Source organism: Rhodnius prolixus, unplaced genomic scaffold (genome assembly GCF_049639745.1).
Source record: "Rhodnius prolixus isolate KJV_2025 unplaced genomic scaffold, Rpr scaffold_13, whole genome shotgun sequence".
Lineage (NCBI taxonomy): Eukaryota > Metazoa > Arthropoda > Insecta > Hemiptera > Reduviidae > Rhodnius > Rhodnius prolixus.
The window spans coordinates 11,677,402-11,697,792 of NW_027411583.1; the positions used below are offsets into that span (position 1 = coordinate 11,677,402).

A 20,391-nucleotide genomic window follows, 5' to 3' on the forward strand; every position below is an offset into this window, starting at 1 on the left:
TCCAGCCATCTAATCCTCGGCCTTCCTCTTTTTCTCGCCCCCTCCCCTGGGTTTCCATTCATTATCTTCCTGGGAATTCGGGAATCTTCCATTCTTACTAAATGGCCTAGCCATCTCAATCTTCCTCTCTTAATCAAACCTACCAAATCCTGCTCCTGGGACAGCTCTCTTATTTCTTCGTTTTTCCTGATTCTGTACCTTTCCCCTTCTTTCACGGGGCCAAAAAGTTTCCTCAGAATCTTCCTCTCCCAGGTATTAATCAATTTTCCATCCTCCTTGGTCAACACCCACGTTTCACTGGCATACGTAACCACTGACCTCAATATGCTTTTATAGACGGTTAGTTTTGCCTCCCTTGATAGTTCTCGAACTAATTAAAGTTTTAAGTTTTCGAGAACTTTCGAGTTAGGTCTCCTGCTATGGCCTAATTGCCCTGTTTCCTGTGACTTTGTCTGTATGTGAGTGAACAAAAATATCTTAAAAAGCCAGACAGTGAGAGAAACTAAAAAGAATCAAGATTCTTTTCTCAGCAGTAAGAAAAAGTACATAGAAATTAGGTAATGCTTTTAATTAATATCAAATAAATGCCAACGGTAGAAATTCCCCCCTCACACAAAAAAAGAAAATTACACGGCGAAAAAAAAGAAGATTCTAGAACAAAAATATCATCTTTCTAAAAAAAGAAGTTAATGATCTAGGCAAAGTTGGTAATTATAGATGAGCTAAATTTATCTAAAAACTAGAACATGAAAGAACATGCTAGCCGTGAGGTCTGTAATCAAAACGGTAAATTTTAGAGTCCTACCCCTCCTCCTCCTCCTCTTATTCCTGTTTAAGTCACTACTGTGCCAATCATTTTGCCATAGAACGTATCCCCCATATCACATCCCTGGCCACTTGGGCTTTTAACTGTAACTGCTAGCATTACCTCTACTGCATCAAATTGTGCATTTCCAAGCAAATAAGTAAAATTGGCAGTGGGATTCTTTATTACAATAATTATGAGTACGTGCAACAATTTAAATTGTCTGATATGATTTATATCTTAAATACCAGAGATGGGAACTGATTAAAAAATACAATTTAATCATAAATTTTAATCAGAATTTAATCGACTAAAATAATCGTACTTTTAATCATGTGACAATCAATTAGTTGAACTAAATTTCAAATTTAATCGATAATCAAATTGATTTAATCACTCACTATAGAGACTTTCCAACCTTATGGTTTGGACCACGTTTTGGCGAGGCCATCTTTCTGAGTACTTCTTGTGACTTCACAAGCATTACCATTCACTAAACCAAGATAGGTTCACCCTTGCACACTCACATTTAACCATGTTTGGTGACTCACTAGACTTACATAAAGCCATCTACTTTTTTTTTTTTTTTAATCATTTATTTAGTTACAATCAACGCATTTTGCGTTATAAGCAACAATGATAACTATAAATAACAGAATAAAAGAGTGGAGAAGTTACCCAGCGGTAACACTCCAAAAAACAATTTACTTTCTACTGACTCTCTTCATCAGAGAGGAGATCGCGAGGCCACTGTCTTTTAAGACGTCTGGAAGTGTTGTCTGGAAATGTTCTTGAAGATAGATGTTGTACCAGTGGATTGTGATGTGTTTGAATGTTAAGATGGAATTTTCTGTATCGTGTTTTTGCAACTTGTGTGACGAAAGGAATGTTCAAGTCTGTGTGAATGGTTTGATTGGTGACGTAGAAAGGAGCGTTTACTATAGAGCGAAGAATTTTAGATTGCAAGGACTGGATCCTTTGCAGATTTGAGCGTTTGGTTGAACCCCACAGTTCGATGCCGTAAGCCCAGACTGGCTTTAGTATACTTACATATATTAGTCTTTTGTTGTCCAGAGTGAGTTTTGATCTGTTGTCGAGTAGTCTTTTCAGTTGTCGGAAGCGTCTGTTAAGTTCTGTTCTCTTAAGTCGAGTATGAGGGTTCCATGTGAGTCTTCTGTCAAGGTAAAGCCCAAGGTAGCGGACTACGTTGACAGCAGGTAAAGGAATAAGATTGTAAAAGACAGGAGGAAGAGTGATGCGTCGAAGAGTGAAGGTGATATTTTGAGATTTAGTTTCGTTCAGTTTGACAGCCCATTTTTTGAACCAATTTTCTAAGGAGGTGAGGTGAGTCTGAAGGTTTCTATGAGCTATTATTGGGTCTTTGTCAGTAGATAAGATGGCAGTATCGTCAGCATAGGTGAGAAGAGTAGTTTGAGGATGAGTAGGTATGTCTGAGGAGTAGATTGTGTACAGAATGGGGCCTAGTATGCTGCCTTGCGGAACTCCAGCGTCAGCATGGCTGAATGGAGAAAGAATAGTTCCTACCTTCACTCTAAAATGTCTGTCAGTCAAGTAAGATTTCAAAATGAGGAAATAGGTGGCTGGAAGGATGGTCTTGAGCTTCCAGAGAAGTCCAGTGTGCCACACCCGATCGAAAGCCTGCTTCACATCAAGGAACACCCCAGAACAACACTCCTTCTTCTCAAGGGAGGTGGAGATTACATCTACAACTCGATGGCACTGCTGTATGGTGGAGTGCTGTCGCCTGAATCCAAATTGGTGATCCGGGAGAATGTCATTAGATTCAATTATTGGAAGAATACGTTTTAGCAGGAGTTTTTCAAGAATTTTTCCTAGCCCTGACAGTAAGCTAATGGGACGATGTGACGTCGGGAGTTGTGAAGGTTTATTTGGCTTAGGTATCGGAAGTATAATGGAAAATTTCCATAGTAGCGGAAAGTAGGTGGTGCGGAGAGTGGCGTTGTAGATTGAGGTGAGTAAAACTAGAGCTTTTTTAGGAAGTTTTCGAAGGATGGTTGGAGTAACGAGATCAAAACCGGGTGCTTTTTTTAAAGGAAGGTATCTAATAATATGTTTAACCTCTGAAGGGGTGAATGGCTTTGGAGGAAGCGAGAGAGGAAGAGGAGTATCAAGATCTTTTAAGAGCGATTCTTGGAACTGAGGATTGACTAATTCAGAGTGAGGAGTAAAGACAGAAGTTAGATAAGATGCAAATAGGGAAGCTTTATCTTCGTCAGAGGAGGCCCACGAGCCGTCATCACGACGAAGTGGAGATGCTACTGACTTGTATGAAAGGATCCTTTTTGTGGCTGTCCATAGAGACTTGTCTTCAGTCGATAGAGATGAAGTGTATTCTTCAAAGCGTTCTTCTTTTAGTTGTCTAAGTTGGTTTCTAAGTAGGTGAGTCAGTCTGTTGAATTCTCGTTTGTCAGATGGATAGCGGGTGCGTTGCCATTTCGCTCTCGCACGCCTTTTATCCGTGATGAGTGTCCGAATGTATAATGGTATGTTAGTCATGTGAGTTCGTTGTGCTACAGAATGAGTCGAGGATTCCCAGACAGAAGTCTGTATAGAAGTGGTTAAATGTTCTACTGCATTGTCCAACTCTTCAGCCGTTTTAAGAGAAATCCGTAAGTTCAACTTTTCTTCCAGTTTTGATTGGAATTGCTCCCAATCTACTTGTCCACATATAAGAGAAGGTTTAGGTATGGTAGGAAATGGCCTTATGTCAAGTGTAAGAAGAACAGGACTGTGGTCTGAGGAGAGTTCAGTAAGTGTAGAGATGTCAAAGTGATGAGATATGTGAGAAATTACGAAGAAATCGAGAATATCAGGAAGTTTAGATAAAGATGTCGGCCAATATGTAGGTTGATTAGGTGAGATGCTGCTGTAGTTTTTGGATAATAGGACATTAAGAAGTACTTGACCTCTTGGATTCGTAGTGCGACATCCCCACTGCTGGTGCTTTGCATTGTAATCTCCCCCGGAGAGGAACCTTGGACCGATGGTGCCAAAATAGGAAGCAAATTGCTCTCGGGATATTGATTTGTTTGGTGGGCAGTATACAGCTGCAATACTGAACTTGTATGGAAGAGCAGTTAAGGAAATTACAGAGGACTGGAGGTAGTCAGTTGCTGTTGAAGGAAGGCTATAGTGTGAAAGGCTGTTGCGAATTAGGATCGCCGCACCTCCGTGGGCTGTGTCGTCCGGATGGTCAGTCCTGTACGTTTTGTAGTCAGTGATGTAAAAGTGAGATCTACTAGTGAAGTGAGTTTCTGTGAGTAAAGCTATGTCAATACGTTTGTCGTGTAGTAGAGTGTCTAGTTCGTCTCTGTGGGAGTTCAAGCCATTGGCGTTCCAGAGAAGAATAGTTAATGAATGTTGAGAAAGGATATTTAAGGTTTGAGGCATGGTAGAAGTTGAGTTATAAGAGTGTTTAGTAAGCTAACTAGAGGAGTAAGAAGTGATTCAAATCTTTGGAAAAATGAGTTTAGCACTGTTGTTATGTTGTCAGGCTGTGAGTTTGGAAGTTGAGAAGGAAGTGAATTTTGATGAGTATGAAGTGATTGTTGATGTGAAGGATGTGACCTCACGACCTCCGAGTAGGGTAGTCCTCGAGTAGTAGGTTGGTAAGAACGGCGCTGCTGAGGTAGCTGTTGTTGTAGGGGTGGCCCTTGCACTGTAGTCTGCTGGAGTGTAGGAAAATCCCTTTGTGTTGGTATTTTCGAGATCGGAGCAGGTGCCCTTGAGGGAGTCCTTTGGCCACGAGCAATCTGCCTTTCTCGCTGGATTCGTTGGAGTTCTTTGTGTACCTCACAACCACGAAAGCTAGCGGAGTGCGGCCCAAAGCAGAGAGCGCATGTTGGAGCAGTATCTGGTGGCTTGTTGCATTGATCCCAGAGGTGAGGTCCTGCACACTTAACGCATCTGGGCGCCACATGGCAGTAAGCCCGCGTGTGCCCGTACTGCTGGCACCTTTTGCATTGTACTATCTCCTTCGTTTTGTGCGGTTCTTCTACTTTAACCACGGTGTTGAGCAGCCTGGTGACATTAAATATATTTTTGTTGTTGGAGTCTGGCTCCAAGTCAACAAAGAATAAAGGTAATGGATTTTTATTTAAGGGGTGACGAACGTTGGTGATGTTCCTAACCTTAAATCCTATGTATTGTAGTTCTTGTTGAATTTCCTGTGGGGGAACAGAATGGTGAATATGTCGCAGGACTACTCTGAATGCTTTGTCTTTCTTTAATTGGTAGGTGTGATATTCTATGTTATTTTGGTTCAGATAGTGAACAACTGCCCTGTAGGCTTCAGATGTATTTGTCGATACCAAAATGTTTTCAAGCCTCGATTTGCAAGAGTAATTGTCAGAACCTATTAGGTTTCTGAGGTCGTTGTTCAGACCAATATAATTATTGATTTTATAGATATATAAGGGCGGTGGCTTGTGGTCACTCATAGATGAGTCACCAACCTCAGGCAAAACACTGAACTTATTATGGGTAGCGAAATCGGAGACAAATTCTACTTCCTGTGGTTGGGGCTGGCCTTTTTGTTGATGTTGTAGGGGGCTTTGTTGTTGCTGAACCTGTTGGTGCTGATGCTGTAACTGAAGATGTTGTTCTTGTTGTGGTGGTACTAATTGTTGCTGCGAAGTTGAAGCCTGAGAGGGGTGTGAGCTTCGCAGACGAGTTTGAGCTGTTGAAGCTACTAGAGAGCTCTTCTTACCCTGCTTTTTTGATTTACCTTTCCCAGGAGATAAATTCGCCATTTGTGACGATCTTTTAGTTTTATTAAGAGAGGAAGCGGTGGATTCGTCTCCTGAGGTAGAAAACCCTGTCATATCAGTATCACTTAGACCCATAGTCTAAGCTCTACTGTAATCACTTTCTTTCCCTCTTCTGCAAGAGTAGGTGTTTAACAAAAAAAAATTATTTTTTTTAAATTCAAAATAACTTACCTAACCTAAGAAAAAAGTAAATTAATTAAAGCTAAACTATTTACAAAATTGTCAAATTTTCATCTCACTTCAATGTCAAACAAAAGATCCAATAACAGTAAATAAAACAAAAACAATTTAACATTAATTAGTCACTTAAAACACTTCAAAATAATTAATAGTTTAAAGAGCAAAAATTAAACACACTGACGCGAACAATAGCGAACCAGCTGATCGCCATCTACTTAAACTCTCATTTTTAAGAGGGGGTTTAAATAAGGTTTTCTAAACTTCCATTTTAGATATTTTAAGGTTTTTCTATCTTGCAAGTATTTAATTATTAAATTTTTGACCAAACTCCCAAGAAGATAGAAAATCTATACACCGAAAGTGCAATTTTAAAGAAAGGCTTTTCCTGTAATACACTACGAATTTGCCACACATTTGAAGCTGTGATCTCTTAAGCCTTAAATGTCAGTTTGGCTTGTAATTTTTTCTGAATTAATAGTTTGGTTCAGAGGGAAAGTGTCCCATTCTATCAACATTATTATTAAATTGATCTCTTTTTTCTTTATGAAATCCTAAGTTACAATAAAATTCTATTATATTCGTAAATTATGGTAAGAAAAAGTCATGTGAGTTTCCATACGAGATTCTTTTCATGAGAAAGTGAAGTGAAACTGTCGAATATTGGCGAAAACTATTCGAAAATGATCTTAAATTGATAATAAATTCTATAAATTGAGAATGATTTTTGAAAAAATAATTTGTTAGCATTATTTCTCAATATCTGCTTAAGATTAATATTATTTCTAAAATAACAACAAAAAAAAAAAGTTAATGAAAAATGAGACAATAATAAAAGATATAGAAAAATAAGTGAGAGGTATTGTAGCACCATTGTTAATACGCTTTGGCCCAGCCCATAATTGGTTTTCATTGGAAGGGGCGTGGTTACACTAGAGGTGGGCATGACCCGCCCACCGCCTGCAACCATACTGCCTTGTGATTGGCCAATACTTTAAACGTAATAAAATCAATGAAATAATTAATTTAAAACTTTTTCTCCAACATTTCTCCCATAGGTATTTGATTTACTATCGATTTAAGCAATAAAAACAATTTCCCTTTAAAATACGATAAATAATATTTCTTTTGGAATAATACTTCATGTTCTACACAATTATCGTTAACAGAAACCTAAAAGTTAAGAATTTGTGTTTTTTAATCGTGAAATAGAATAAGAGAAATGGTCATACTGTAGACTTGTAAGCTGCCATTAAATAGGCTGCACGCTTACTTTATACTCCATCCGGTGGAGAACTCTAGCGGCAATTTCTGTAAACATAAATGAAGTTTCTACACTCACATTTAAACATGTTGACGACTCACTAGACTTACACAGGACAACCTTACACTCATATTTAACCACGTTGACGACTCACTAGACTTATATAGGACTACCTTACACTAACATTTAACCATGTTGGTGTCTCACTAGACTTATACAGGACAACATTACACTCATATTTAACCATGTTGATGACTCACTAGACTTATATAGGTCCACCTTACACTCACATTTAAACATGTTGACGACTCACTAGACTTATCTATGACTACCTTACACTAACATTTAACCACGTTGACGACTCACTAGACTTATATAGGACTACCTTACACTAACATTTAACCATGTTGGTGTCTCACTAGACCTATAAAGGACCACCTTACACTCATATTTAACCATGTTGACTACTCACTAGACCTATAACGGACCATCTTACACTCATATTTAACCAGTTGGTGACTCACTACACCTATAAGGGACCATCTTATACTCATATTTAACCATGTTGACTACTCACTAGACTTATATAGGTCCACCTTACACTCATATTTAACCAGTTGGTGACTCACTACACCTATAAAGGACCACCTTACACTCATATTTAACTATATTGATTACTCACTAGACTTATATAGGACTATTTTACACTCATATTTAACCTATTTTTTTACCTCATTACATGTAACCTATTTATGTATTAGTCTATTATTTTGACAATCTATCTACCTCCTACGCATCTCCCATGTTAGTGTAGTAAGTAGTAATTTGAGCTACTTCTTTTTCACCTTAGCTATTCCACTCTGGATGGAACCACGTTGTGTAGGACGTTCCTGGACTAGAATGATGTCACTTAAGGCTACATTACTCAGTTAATTTGTGTGTAATTGTTTTAGTCTAATGCATACATTACAGTAAATCTCACTTAATGTTACATTGAACCAACGTTGGATTGACTTGCCACTTATAAAGTAGGCGAATACTACTTTAATGTAACCTTCTTCTTGTTCATCTTTTTGAACCGACTTGGTTACTCAGTGCGGATAGAGAGGATGTGTTTTATTCCTCATTTATCGGTGTTTCCCGCGAGCTGGTAACACTTTGCAAGTTAAAAGTATTACTTGTTACTCCCTCCAGTAAACTATCTATTATGGCCAATAGTTTTACAGATTTCAATGACAAAAACTCCTATTGGTCATGGTGCCCCTCCTATCAAACAATTGCTCCAGCAATACGTCATTAGAGACGTCATCAGAACTTATTCCAAAAACCGAATTACGATAATTCTCAACCACTCTCCTCAACAATAAGAGCACATTAAAGATGTGGACGAAGGGAGTCAGTCAACCTCACCATGAAAGGGAGCAATAGTTAGAGAAAGAGAGAGAGAGAGAGAGAGAGAGAGAGAAGATATTTCAAAAGCTGTTTCTAATTGTGAAAGTGAGTTCTTTCGTTTCAGAAAACACTGTCCATAACTGGAAGTTGTCTGTAAAATAGCTCTTAGGAAGAGAAAAATCTAAGGAGGCCAGCCTCTTTCCTACAGCCGCCGTTCAGAAGTATATAAGCCCTGAAGATGACCTAGTCGACCTAGAGGTCGAAAAAGGTTGGCATTAATTTAAAATAGGTGTGCAAAAACAAAATTTAAAGCGGTTATCTAGAAAGTGTCAAGTATTGATTTTTATTTAAATGAATGTCAGAACAATGAAGAATCGATGCTACATTTTTAGATTTCATTCAACCCCCCCCCCCCCACCCAGCCACCCAACACAACTTCCCATGTCAGTATTGCACCAATTCAAAGTGACAAGTTTGTATGTCGTTTCTCGCTTATTGGACCCCCGGGCCTAAACATTTTTCCGTTTTAAAAACTACATTACGTTTCCCCACCTTATCTACAGTGACATGTTGTCGTTAGGTATTTTTTTTGGGTCAAAGCACCCCCCTATAAAAAATGTTCAGTGTTTAAAAAAAAATTGATAACTGTGCAGTCAGTAATTTAAATTTAACTATTTCTTAGATTGTAAAAGAGAATAGAATTCAAAGTTTTTTAAAAAAAATTTCTTAATGATTCAACAATTAACATGCAACATGTTTAATCTATTGTTAATAAAAGCAATTAATATTTGATTGGAGAGGGAGAGAGTGCAAAAGTATGTTTGTGCAGCCATTATCTTAGTCTTTAAAGGAAGGAAGTGAAATGTCTCGTATTCAGGTGTCCATTATTTCTAATAACAAATAGAAAAACATTATTTATTTGTTTTTGAACTCTTTAATCAATATTAGCCTTGGCAATTCTCATTGTAGGCTTATTTTCCAGTTTTTTTATTGTGAGCTTAACTCAACTTGAAACTCCATTTGGATGTTTAGAGGGGATAGTGTGAGGGGAGAATTGAATCTTCAAGCCTCTCTCCCCCTCACCATTATAATTATCCTGGTGTGAACCCTCCTTACCAAACTCTCGGGATTCCAACAGGTGGCGCTGACATTGCTGTGTTACAAATCGAGGATAAAACGGCGGAGATTAGTACGAGGTCTGTAAATTAAGTAATGAGACTGATTTTTTTTTTTTTTATTTTTTTATTCAAAAAGAATTACAATTCTATAATAATAATTAATAATAATAATACTTTATTTAACAAATAAAAAAATACAAGAGTATAGTAAAAAGTACCATAGGGCATGGAAAATCCGTCTGCCGGAGGTCGCTAGTATTTAGAATTACAAACTTAATTAGAGTTTACAAACTGAAAATTAAGAAAAGAAATAAAAAGTAAAATTGAAAGAAAAAAGAAGATAAAGGAAAAAAGAAATAAAAAATAAAAAATTTGCCTCAAACATAAAATAAAAAAGATATCAAAAAAGAACACACTTATTACAACTAAAAATGCAACTAAACGTGAAAATGGAAAAAACTTTAGACAGAAAATGCTTAACATATAGAAAATAATGAAATACAGATAAAAAAGTAAAGAATACAATTTAAAATTAAATAATAATGAACACAATAAACAGATAAAACAATTTTTTTTTTCCTTTTATTTTTATTTTTTATAAATAAAGCTAACATTGAAGAAAACAAGTTGTTTTAGGGCTTAGAAATTAAAGGCCTGTACTAATTGATATCTGTAAGCCCAGGCGTGGCGGGCAAACTGAACAATCGGCTGAATAGTGGTGCCATTCAGAATTGTTATAAGTTGCGGTCTGGTTAGGGACCGGCAACCCATGTAAAGCAGTCTGAGCTCGACTAGTATGGTGCACTCGGCGACAAAATGAAAAACATCTTCCCTGGCACGAGAATTACATAATGAACACATCACTATAGGACGCTCTAGCCAAGGGGTATAATTTAACCACAACAACTCAGACCTTAACTTAAGAAACCAACGCAGTTCGTAGAGGGTAACCTTCGGAACTTTTTCAACTAATATGTCCATCGTAGGGGAGCTATGACTAAGAACCTTGTACAGTAAAAAGCGGTCTGAAGCTTGGGCCGACACTACGGCCTCCTCCCGGGAGCGGGATGCGATAGCTGAAAGTAACGTGGAGAAAAAGAGCTTCCAATCAGCCATATTACTATTGCTAAAATTAAATGAGCAATCATATTTACTACAGAGTACATTCCAGTGGGCAAACCAGGAAGAATTATGCCTAATTACTTCCAAGGCAGAAACTTTAGGCAGGCGGTTATCTGGAAGCTGCAGGGATTTCAAGACATATTTGAAATGAAGCCTCAACGTAAAAACTAAAATTAATTCAACAGAAGTTTCCAGATACACCATATAATTAGGGGTAGAACTCGGCAAACGAAACAATTTTTTTATAAAAAACCTCAGCACTCTTTCAACAATCTCATACCTTTGGTACCCCCAAATTTGGCAAGCGTAACAGAGGATCGACCGAGAAATCGAATTAAATAACTTATATTTCGCTGACAGTGGCACCTGATTCTGCGACATAAAATCCGACCAGATGCTGTTGAGCCCCTGTTTCGCAGTGGAGACAACCTGAAGTAAATGCGGAACATAGGAAAGACGCGGAGTCAAATTAATCCCTAAGTACTTGTAGTCCCTAACAATTTCAATTATAGAACCTCCGTATGACCAACGATCCTTTAGAGCCAATCTACCGCCCCTTCTAAAAACCATGACCTATTACAATTCTATATTGTCACCTTCAAAATAACTTCCTTCTGAAGTCACACTGGCGCTGGAGGAGACGTTTCTTCCACTCCTCTTAGCAGTGCTCGAACACCGATACTGGAATAGCCTTCAGCTGGTCGGTTACATCCGTTTGAATGTTTTCCGACTGTCCCAAAATGAGAAAATGACCCCCCATTTTCTTCTGGAATGTGTCATTACTGGTGACGAGTCTTGGGTGTTTTTGAGTACGACCCACAGAAACCAAGCGCCAGAGCATGGGAGTGGCACACACTTCAAACCTCTCCAGGCCCAAAAAAGCAAGTAAGGATGGCAAAGTCGAAGATCAAAAATGGATGCTGATTTTTTTTTTTCGATATCCAAGGGGAATCGTCCACAAAGAGTTTCTATCTCCAAGGTCAAACGGTCAATCAACACTTTTACCGAGAGGTTCTTGAAGAACTTCGAAAAAAGGGGTCATTCGTGTGAGACCAAACATCATGAACAAGTGGGTGTTGCATCTCACGATAATGCTCCTTGTCCCACAGCAATTTCAATAAACCAGAGTTTTTGGCCAGTATAAAAACATTCCTGTGGCTCCTCAGCCTCCTTATTCGCCTGACTTGAGACTCCTTGTGACTTTTTTCTCTTCCCGAAGTTGGAAAAATCACCTCAAGGGAACTCATTTTGGGACAGTCAAATAACATTTAAACGGCTGTAACCGACCAGCTGAAGGCTATTCCAGTATCTGAGTTCGAGCACTGCTATGAGAAGTGGAAGAAACGTCTCCAGCGCTGTGTAGCTTCAGAAGGAAGTTATTTTGAAGGTGACAATATAGAATTGTAATTCTGTTTGAATAAAATTTTTTTTTAAAAATCAGTCTCATTACTTAATATACAGACTTCGTATTTCTATCTTATGTTTTTATCTATTTATTTGTTTCTTAAGTTAAAGTAACGGGAGTAATGGGGTTACCATTGAAATTCGTCCTTTTCTTGATTAACACGCCTTCAACACTGGTTAGTATGTAATCAAATGTAGAAATAGACATTCAAAAATACGCATGAAACTTGCCAGGATACTCCCGAAGTTGTTTGGTACAAAGCGATGGAATTCACCAAGTTTCATGTCTAGACCTGTTTATATCAAGGAACACTGCAGCCTCCTGCTTGTGAGCTGCCATAAATATAAAATTTTCAAGGAAGAATAAGCGTATACCTTGAAAATTAGGCCATCATTTCGATTATCTTTGGAATCGATCTTTGATCTTTGGAATCGATCGTACAGATTTTCAATTTTTTTTTTTAGTTTTCCGGTAGGAAATGTTTTGTTCTTTTTTTTTTTTTGAAGGACAACTTTATGGCTGCGCAGAATTTGTAAAAATCACTTAATAAAAAAGAAATTGAGGTCAATATTTAGATAAGTTAGGAATTGGATTTTAATTCTTTTGGAGGCAAACACGACAGAAGGAAGAAGGGGAGTATATGCAACAAGTGTGCATGCACAGCTGCTGAATGCACCCCTTCTAGTTCAAGGTCTTAATTTGTGCGCATGTGCATAGTTTTAGTTTATCTGATTGGTTTTAAATAATTTATTATACCATTTTATTTAAAAAAAAAAAAATTAATTAAAATATAATTCAATGATTTATTTATTATTTTAAATCATGACGTAACCAAATATAATTTTTTCTAACCCACAATTTAAGGTTATAGTTTACGTCCATGATCATCGGATTTCACGGATAAACTGTAACCTCCTTTAATGGAAATATACGCATCATCACTGATGTCAGTATGCCAATAAACAGTCAGTTACGTGCATTCAATAACATGAACCCAGTCAATATTTCAAAATCAAGAAGGTTCAAAGAAATCCGGAACAGAATTACTCCCACGAGCTGCCTGCTTGCACATCTCTTGTCGAATTCCTAATTTACCGGAAGCATCTCTCTCTCTTTCTCTCTGTCTTTTATCGACACGTCCACTTCGGGGGACGGATTGTGCCGTGGGCTGCCACTATCAGGTACCTTGGGGCTGACCTTTACCCCCCCACATAAAGGACAGAGTCAGTAAAGGGTAAGGCAACCACTCGGGTACTATTCCCGCTGTTCTGCAGGGACTCTAAACTGTCCCTAAGAGAATAAAACTCCTCCTGTACAAGGTAGTGGTTAGGCCCATGTTATTTTATGCTAGTCACTCCTGGAGTTTGGACTTGTCGATCCAATATCGCCTCGCTGCAGATCATCCAAAATAAATTCCTCAGACTGGTCACAACTTACAACCTCGCTAAAGACCGTATTACAGACTTCTTACACTCTAAAACCAACATGGACTATGTAGAACACTACATCAAGTACCCTCGCTGCTGGTTTCTTCAGTAAGTGTGAATCAAGTCACAACCACCTCGACAGACAAATAGGGGACTATAGTTTGGACACGGTGCACAGGCACAGGAGAGTAAAGGACTCAGCTGAGGGTTTTTCTCGAGTTTTTTTTCCTCATTATCTAATTTTATGTTTTATATTTTGTACAATTTATGTAATTATTATGCTGAAGGTTATAGTATTCGTACTGGCACTTCATTGTACATATGTATTTATTTTCATGTAATAAATAAAATTTTTCATTCATTCATTCATTCATTCTCTCTCTCCCCCCCCCCTAACGCACTCATGTACAAAATGAGTATTTTCTGATGGAAACTACCAACAGGAAACCCAACACGACCGTAATATGTACTTTCCGGTTATGGGGAGTTTTTGATGGCAAACGATCTGTCACAGTTACCATGGGAAGTACCAAAGACAAAAATGTTTTTTTTTTCTAAAAAGTACTACTTTTCTCGGATTTAGAGGGGTCCTCAGAAAACTTAGTGGAGTTTTTCTTTTTGAGAATTGAGGGTGAAACTCTATTTTTTTTTAAAAAAATTTTGGACCATCATATTTTCTTAGAGTTAAAAAAAAAATAAAAGAAGATTTTAAGATCGCGAACTCATTTTGAGGAAACTGTTCATCTCCCCGCCCCCCCAAGAGGAAGTAATTATACGTCATCTAAGATTTGATTAAGAAAAATATTTTACTGAGGGATAAATTTTTGTACATTGTAGATTTGATTAAAATATCTTAAATTGACTAGAGCTGTTATGATGCCAGGTATTAAGACTTAAATCTCAACAGCTGTTTATTGTAGCTATGTATTAGTGAAATTTAAATATAATTTATATGAATTTAATAAAAATTTATTAAATTTGAAAGAAGTAAACAAAAAAAAAAAATAGAAAAACAGACGGACAATCAGTAAAAACCTGATTTTAACTGATTATGGACTGATGTGTGTTGGAGACTGTTGACAAAGGGTAGCCGACGTTACACAGTAGAAGAAATGGCTTCTGTTTGACCTAGGGTGTGCTGGCCTGGAAGGGGCCGTTCAACTTGACGGCGAAGAGCCTCCACTCTGGACACACACAGCAGGTCGTCGACCCACCGCAGTGGCAGCAGCAACAGCCCGGACTGTTCTGCCGTTTGCTGATGCTGTTCTGCCGCCGGAGACCAACCAAGCTGTTAAGAGCTGTTCTTCTTCAAGATCATTCACTGTTTCATCTTTTCAACTTCTGTTATTGTGTGTGTGTGTGTGTGTGTGTGTGTGTGTGTGTGTGTGTGTGTGGCTGTCGTCTTGCTGTTATTGTGTGTGTTTGTGAGTGGCTGTTGTGTTTGCTGTTATTGTGTGTTTGTGAGTGGCTGTCGTCTTGCTGTTATTGCTGTTCTCACTAGCCAGCTACTTTTCTCTTGTTTCGCCCCTCCTCCTGTGTTTCTGATCCGTTCAGCTGGTAATCACTACGTCTTCTTCACATTCATTCTTGTATCTACCCTCTTATTCGTGTTATCTACACAACTACTCTCCCTACGTAGACCAAAATTTTTTTTTTAATATTTGAGTAGAGCAAATTTAATGCTTGAACCATAAAACATAAACCTAGCTAAAATTAGTTTATAGAATTGATGATGCTGAAATAAAAAAAATCTACAATTTTATTCTTTAGAAGCATTTTTCAGTTGTATATTAGCTTCACACTTAACGTTCTCCTTAAATGTCACAAATAATGGCAGCTGGTGAAAACACTATAAATAAAGGACAATTTTTATTGTAATTGATAATTGGAGTAACTGATAATTAGGATTAGATTGTTGTTTGGAAGCCATACAGCATACTGTTGCACTTAATACGCTTAATGGCGTGCAGGTTTTCTTCAAAATTATGGATTATTTAAGTTTTTGTAATAAATATTTATGATGAATTGCCTATTTTTGCTGCGTCACACTGCTTGCAAATGACCTCGTAATAAATAAATATCTATACACATATATCTGTATTAATATCGATTAATTAATAATGTGTAGACCTTTTAACGATATACCATTACGGACCTCTGGGAAATCGATGCATCGATCGCACATTTGGTACCCGTAGTGTAAAGAGAAAAAAAAAAAGAAAAAAGAAAAATTAATACATTACACGAACTTGAAGGTTGGTTCTTTTTATACGTTAAAGCAATTGTACAATCGTTTAAAACCATACGTCACTCTGAAAAGTCTCTCTTTAGAAGCGTTTTCTCATCAAGTTCTAATTTTTCCTAGCAAATGTTTACGATAAATTAGTGTAGGAACTACGTAAATGTATACGTCGAAGTAATTCTAGATAAAGGGGGGGAGGGAAACAAACTAATTGTTTATTGCCGTCAATAAACTTGAAGAATCCATCAAATAAGTAGACAAAAAAAAATCACAAGAATTAATAAATCAAGTCAATCTCGATCCAAGTATGGCGGTGAAAAATCTTTTGTGTTGAAACCACAACGCTACAATCGCGAGCAGTTTCCGGTATGCTTTGTTCCATTATTTTCGTATCAAAAAATCCGAACGGAGTTGCGAGTTTCTCGGTACACCAAAAGCCTTTTTGGTATAGTAAAAAGAAAATATAATAAAGATGTTGGTATCGATGCAGGTTGTTCTATAGTTTTTGGAACAAAATTTTTATTATATCGTAGATAGTTGTTGAAAAAAAAAAATACTGTTATAACGAACTTTTTAGTGTTTGACGTATGTATTACCTGCAAGGTGGTAATGAATAGTGTACACTCTAAATATGCGTTACATGCAAAAATAATCGTTCCTTTAACCTTACTTATCGTTTTGATATTTATCGCTAAACATATTTTCTTTTTTTAGTATTTGTGCAGAGTAACTGTGCGACGAGGAAGGTGTGTGTTCGTCGGTTCATGAATATATAACAGTATTATGGTAGTAGATTATGCATAAATGCATTCAAACTCAGGTTCACTGAGTATGTGCTTGGCTAGTCCTTGTTTTGTGACTGAGGAGGAACAGAGATGTTTGGTGTTTGCCTAGTCATCCGGTTACTGTTAGTATTGATAGAAATCTTTCTCTCTACTAGTTAATACAGCTACATATATTTTTTTTGTTCTTCCAAGTTGTTTACTTTAAAAATTAACATAAGTAGTATTTTTAGGATACCAACTGCAGTTTGGAAAATATTAACACAAAACTAATTCACATATTTTTAAATCCCATTAAAATATTTTTTTTTTTTCTGAAATCTACCCAATTTTCATGGAAAGTGAAAATTCATTTTATAAATTGAAAATCACTTAAGATTTCTGTGCTTCACTTTATCCATTTTGCTGAGATAACATACAACTGTTAGACACCGTTCCTCCATGGATCGTTCAGGTAGGGTAATTAGATTAGCTATTAATATTTTTGGTTTAGGTAGCCGAGCAATTAGTGGCAACAACCAGCCCTTTGGATTTTATTTAATGGTTAATATGAGAAATTTATAGTAAAGTATGTTAGGCGGTTATAGGCTAGACCCGCAAAGCTAAGATGTATTGCGGTACTAGTCTAGCCCATGGATTTTATTTAATGATTAATATGAGAAATTTATAGTAAAGTGTGTTAGGCGGTTATAGGCTAGACCCGCAAAGCTAAGATGTATTGCGGTACTAGTCTAGCCCTTGGATTTTATTTAATGGTTAATATGAGAAATTTATAGTAAAGTATGTTTGTTAGGCGGTTAGACTAGACCCGCAAAGCTAAGATGTATTGCGGTACTAGTCTAGGTCTTGGATTTTATTTAATGGTTAATATGAGAAATTTATAGTAAAGTATGTTAGGCGGTTTATAGGCTATACCCGCAAAGCTAAGATGTATTGCGGTACTAGTCTAGCCCTTGGATTTTATTTAATGGTTAATATGAGAAATTTATAGTAAAGTATGTTTGTTAGGCGGTTAGACTAGACCCGCAAAGCTAAGATGTATTGCGGTACTAGTCTAGGTCTTGGATTTTATTTAATGGTTAATATGAGAAATTTACAGTAAAGTATGTTAGGCGGCTATAGGCTAGACCCGCAAAGCTAAGATGTATTGCGGTACTAGTCTAACCCCTTGGATTTTATTTAATGGTTAATATGAGAAATTTATAGTAAAGTATGTTTGCCTAGCCATCTCCGTCTACGACACCTAATTTGTTAGTTAATTTCAAAAAATAGCTCTCTTCCAACCACTGGCAGTAAATTTGAGATAAAAAACCAAAATAGACCTTGATCTCAACAAATGTTTACTATAGTTGGCAAGTAAACAACAATAACTATAAGGAAGAAAAAAAAAAGCTATCAATGGAGACACGCGATTTATAGCTTTTTGGAGGTGCGCAGCAATGTGTGAGAATAATTGCGATTAGCGCGCAGTCCTCGCACCGACAGACAGACAGACAGACTGACTGGTAAATACTAATAATTTTGGGATAATGTTTACGTTTTATCAGGTGGTCTGTTTAGTCAGAGATAATCGATTTTCATCACGCGATGATTTCATCTCTTGACCTAGAGTTAAAAACATGCACATGTTCTCGTTTTATTTCTGATTGATTCGATTTTATAATTGAACATTATTATTGGTTATTACTCTACACTTTTCCTGCAATCATTAGTGGAGTAATGAAACCCCCCGGTATTCTGGGATGATCTTGAACGTTCTGCGGATCAAAGCAAACCGATAAGAGAGAAGTAAGATTACCTTTCACGGATGTTGGCATCTCTGTAGCTTAACTACAAAAAAAAACTACATCTTACTACATAGGTTATGATACCACGTAAAGTATTGCTAAGCTTCGCTTAGATAACATTTAGCATAGGATATTTATCTAATAAAGTTTCAAATAATAGATTTTCTCTTCCTAGGAGCTTCTTACAGCTCACTGTCCGGTGATGGACAGTGTTGTCTGTAACGAGAGAACACTGTCCGGAGGCCGGCAGTGCACTGGAAAAAGCTCCGGGCGCTAATGACCTCAGCTGTTGATGCGCCAAAAAAAAAAAAAAAAAAATAGGAAGTTGTGATGATTTCCTGAAGATTTTTGTTGTTTTTTTTTAGCCTTCAACTTTTTTACTTTTGTTTCAGTTCCCCAGCGCCGGAAATACCAACCATCCGGGCCAGTTAACCGAGGAACGCCAAAACTTGAGCGCTGGTGCCGTGGATCTTATAACCAGACTGTTACAAGTGAATCCAACTAGTAGACTTCGAAATTTTCTTACATTACGGACATTGAAGTTCTTTCATGGATTCAGAATTGATAAAATTAAAAGTAAACAGGTATGTAATAATAAATTAAAGTAAAAGTAATAATGCCATTTATAATCAAATAACCTGTTAGTATCAGGAATTTAGGTTCTTAGTCCATGATGCATTGAGACTTGGGGTAATTGTGGACGGTGCCCTTGGACGTTCATGATCGTTGGGCTTCCACTACAGCACTCGGCAAAAACCAAGAGGGGTTCAGCTATGTGGCCCCTTTTATAGGTCTCGCCAGTAATATAGCCACGGATTATGACCCAAAATAGACCTATGCCCTTGCAGAATCAGTCCGACAGTATTTTATTTTTATTTTTGGTATGATTTGCCTAAACGTTGACGTTACCACAGGATGGAACAACATTTGTGCAATCTCTGTGCAGATTGTAAAAATCGGAACAAGAATCCTATTATATCCAGCCTCGAATTCCAATTGCCATTTTGCAATTTGAGACCTTTAGCTCTTGGAGGCCAGAGAACTGGTAGGAAATCCTAAAGCTGGTCGAAAAGGAGACCTTCTATTATAGGACTAATTTATTTTTCATCTAAAATTAGTTACTTTTGTTTATAAAAATCTCTGATTGGTGGATATAAAATTCTTCTTCTTCTTTTTTCCAGAGACATCCTAAAGAATTATTAGAAGAACATTTTCCTGTCGATGATGCTGTTGAGGTTAATAATAGTTGCAATCCTGAAATGGTTCAATCTGAGATCTTATTCTACGATTTCGACCAGTATAAACCGACTATTGTATGACACTCCAACTCTTACAAGATAGCTGAACACTTCAGAAGACTACAGATCTAGGAGAGCATATTATTGTACTAAGTTTGCACTTTTATTTTATTTTGTTTATATTACGAGCACGTACGATATTAATGAGGCTGTGAATTAGGTAGTAATTTTATTTTATTTTATTTTTTTTATGATGGTTTAGACAGTTATATATTACAGGATGTAACAGATTGAGAAAACTTACAGTTTAAAAAGTTAAGTATAAGGGTTGATTAAACGCCAAAAGGTACACAAATCAGCAAGTACCCAACATTTCATTAATACTTCATTGATATTATTTTAAGTAATTTTACTACATTAATTTTCATTAATATTTTTTTGAATTTATTAGATGTCACAGACCCTTATGCTGGCCATTTTAATCTACAAAATCTTTGTTCAAGTAGAACACCATTTAACTTAGATTGACTGTAATATCTAATCAAGAAACTATTAATCACAGGTTAAAAAGAAAAACTTTATTAAAAAAAAGAAAAAAAAAAAAATATGAGGCTAGAAAATTCAAAAACTTTTTTAAAAAAATGCTTACACCAACTTACATCAATGATTTTATTTATTTATTTTTATTTTTAAATAAAAATCGTCCGTTTAAGTTCATTCTTCGATTAAAGTAATTGTTATTTTATGAAGTAGTCAAACGTTTATAATAATAGGTAATAATTATCTGGCTTTATCGCAAATAATATAGTTTTCTTCAATTA

At 36.7% G+C, this 20,391-nt stretch overlaps 1 protein-coding gene across 14 annotated transcripts in view; it reads left to right on the top strand.

Moving 5' to 3' along the window:
* Positions 1 to 20,391, top strand: part of S6KL (ribosomal protein S6 kinase like) — a 147,732-nt gene that overhangs the window by 92,573 nt on the left and 34,768 nt on the right. For 13 of the 14 annotated variants that reach the window (XM_074115600.1, XM_074115596.1, XM_074115598.1 and 10 more), the window contains exons 9-10: positions 18,725 to 18,916; positions 19,514 to 19,716. In XM_074115600.1, coding sequence (XP_073971701.1) covers positions 18,725 to 18,916; positions 19,514 to 19,651 — 330 coding nt within the window. In that variant the 3' untranslated portion in view covers positions 19,652 to 19,716. Of the gene's footprint in view, positions 1 to 18,724; positions 18,917 to 19,513; positions 19,791 to 20,391 lie in introns of all 14 variants that reach the window. The other variant, XM_074115607.1, reaches the window with a different exon arrangement.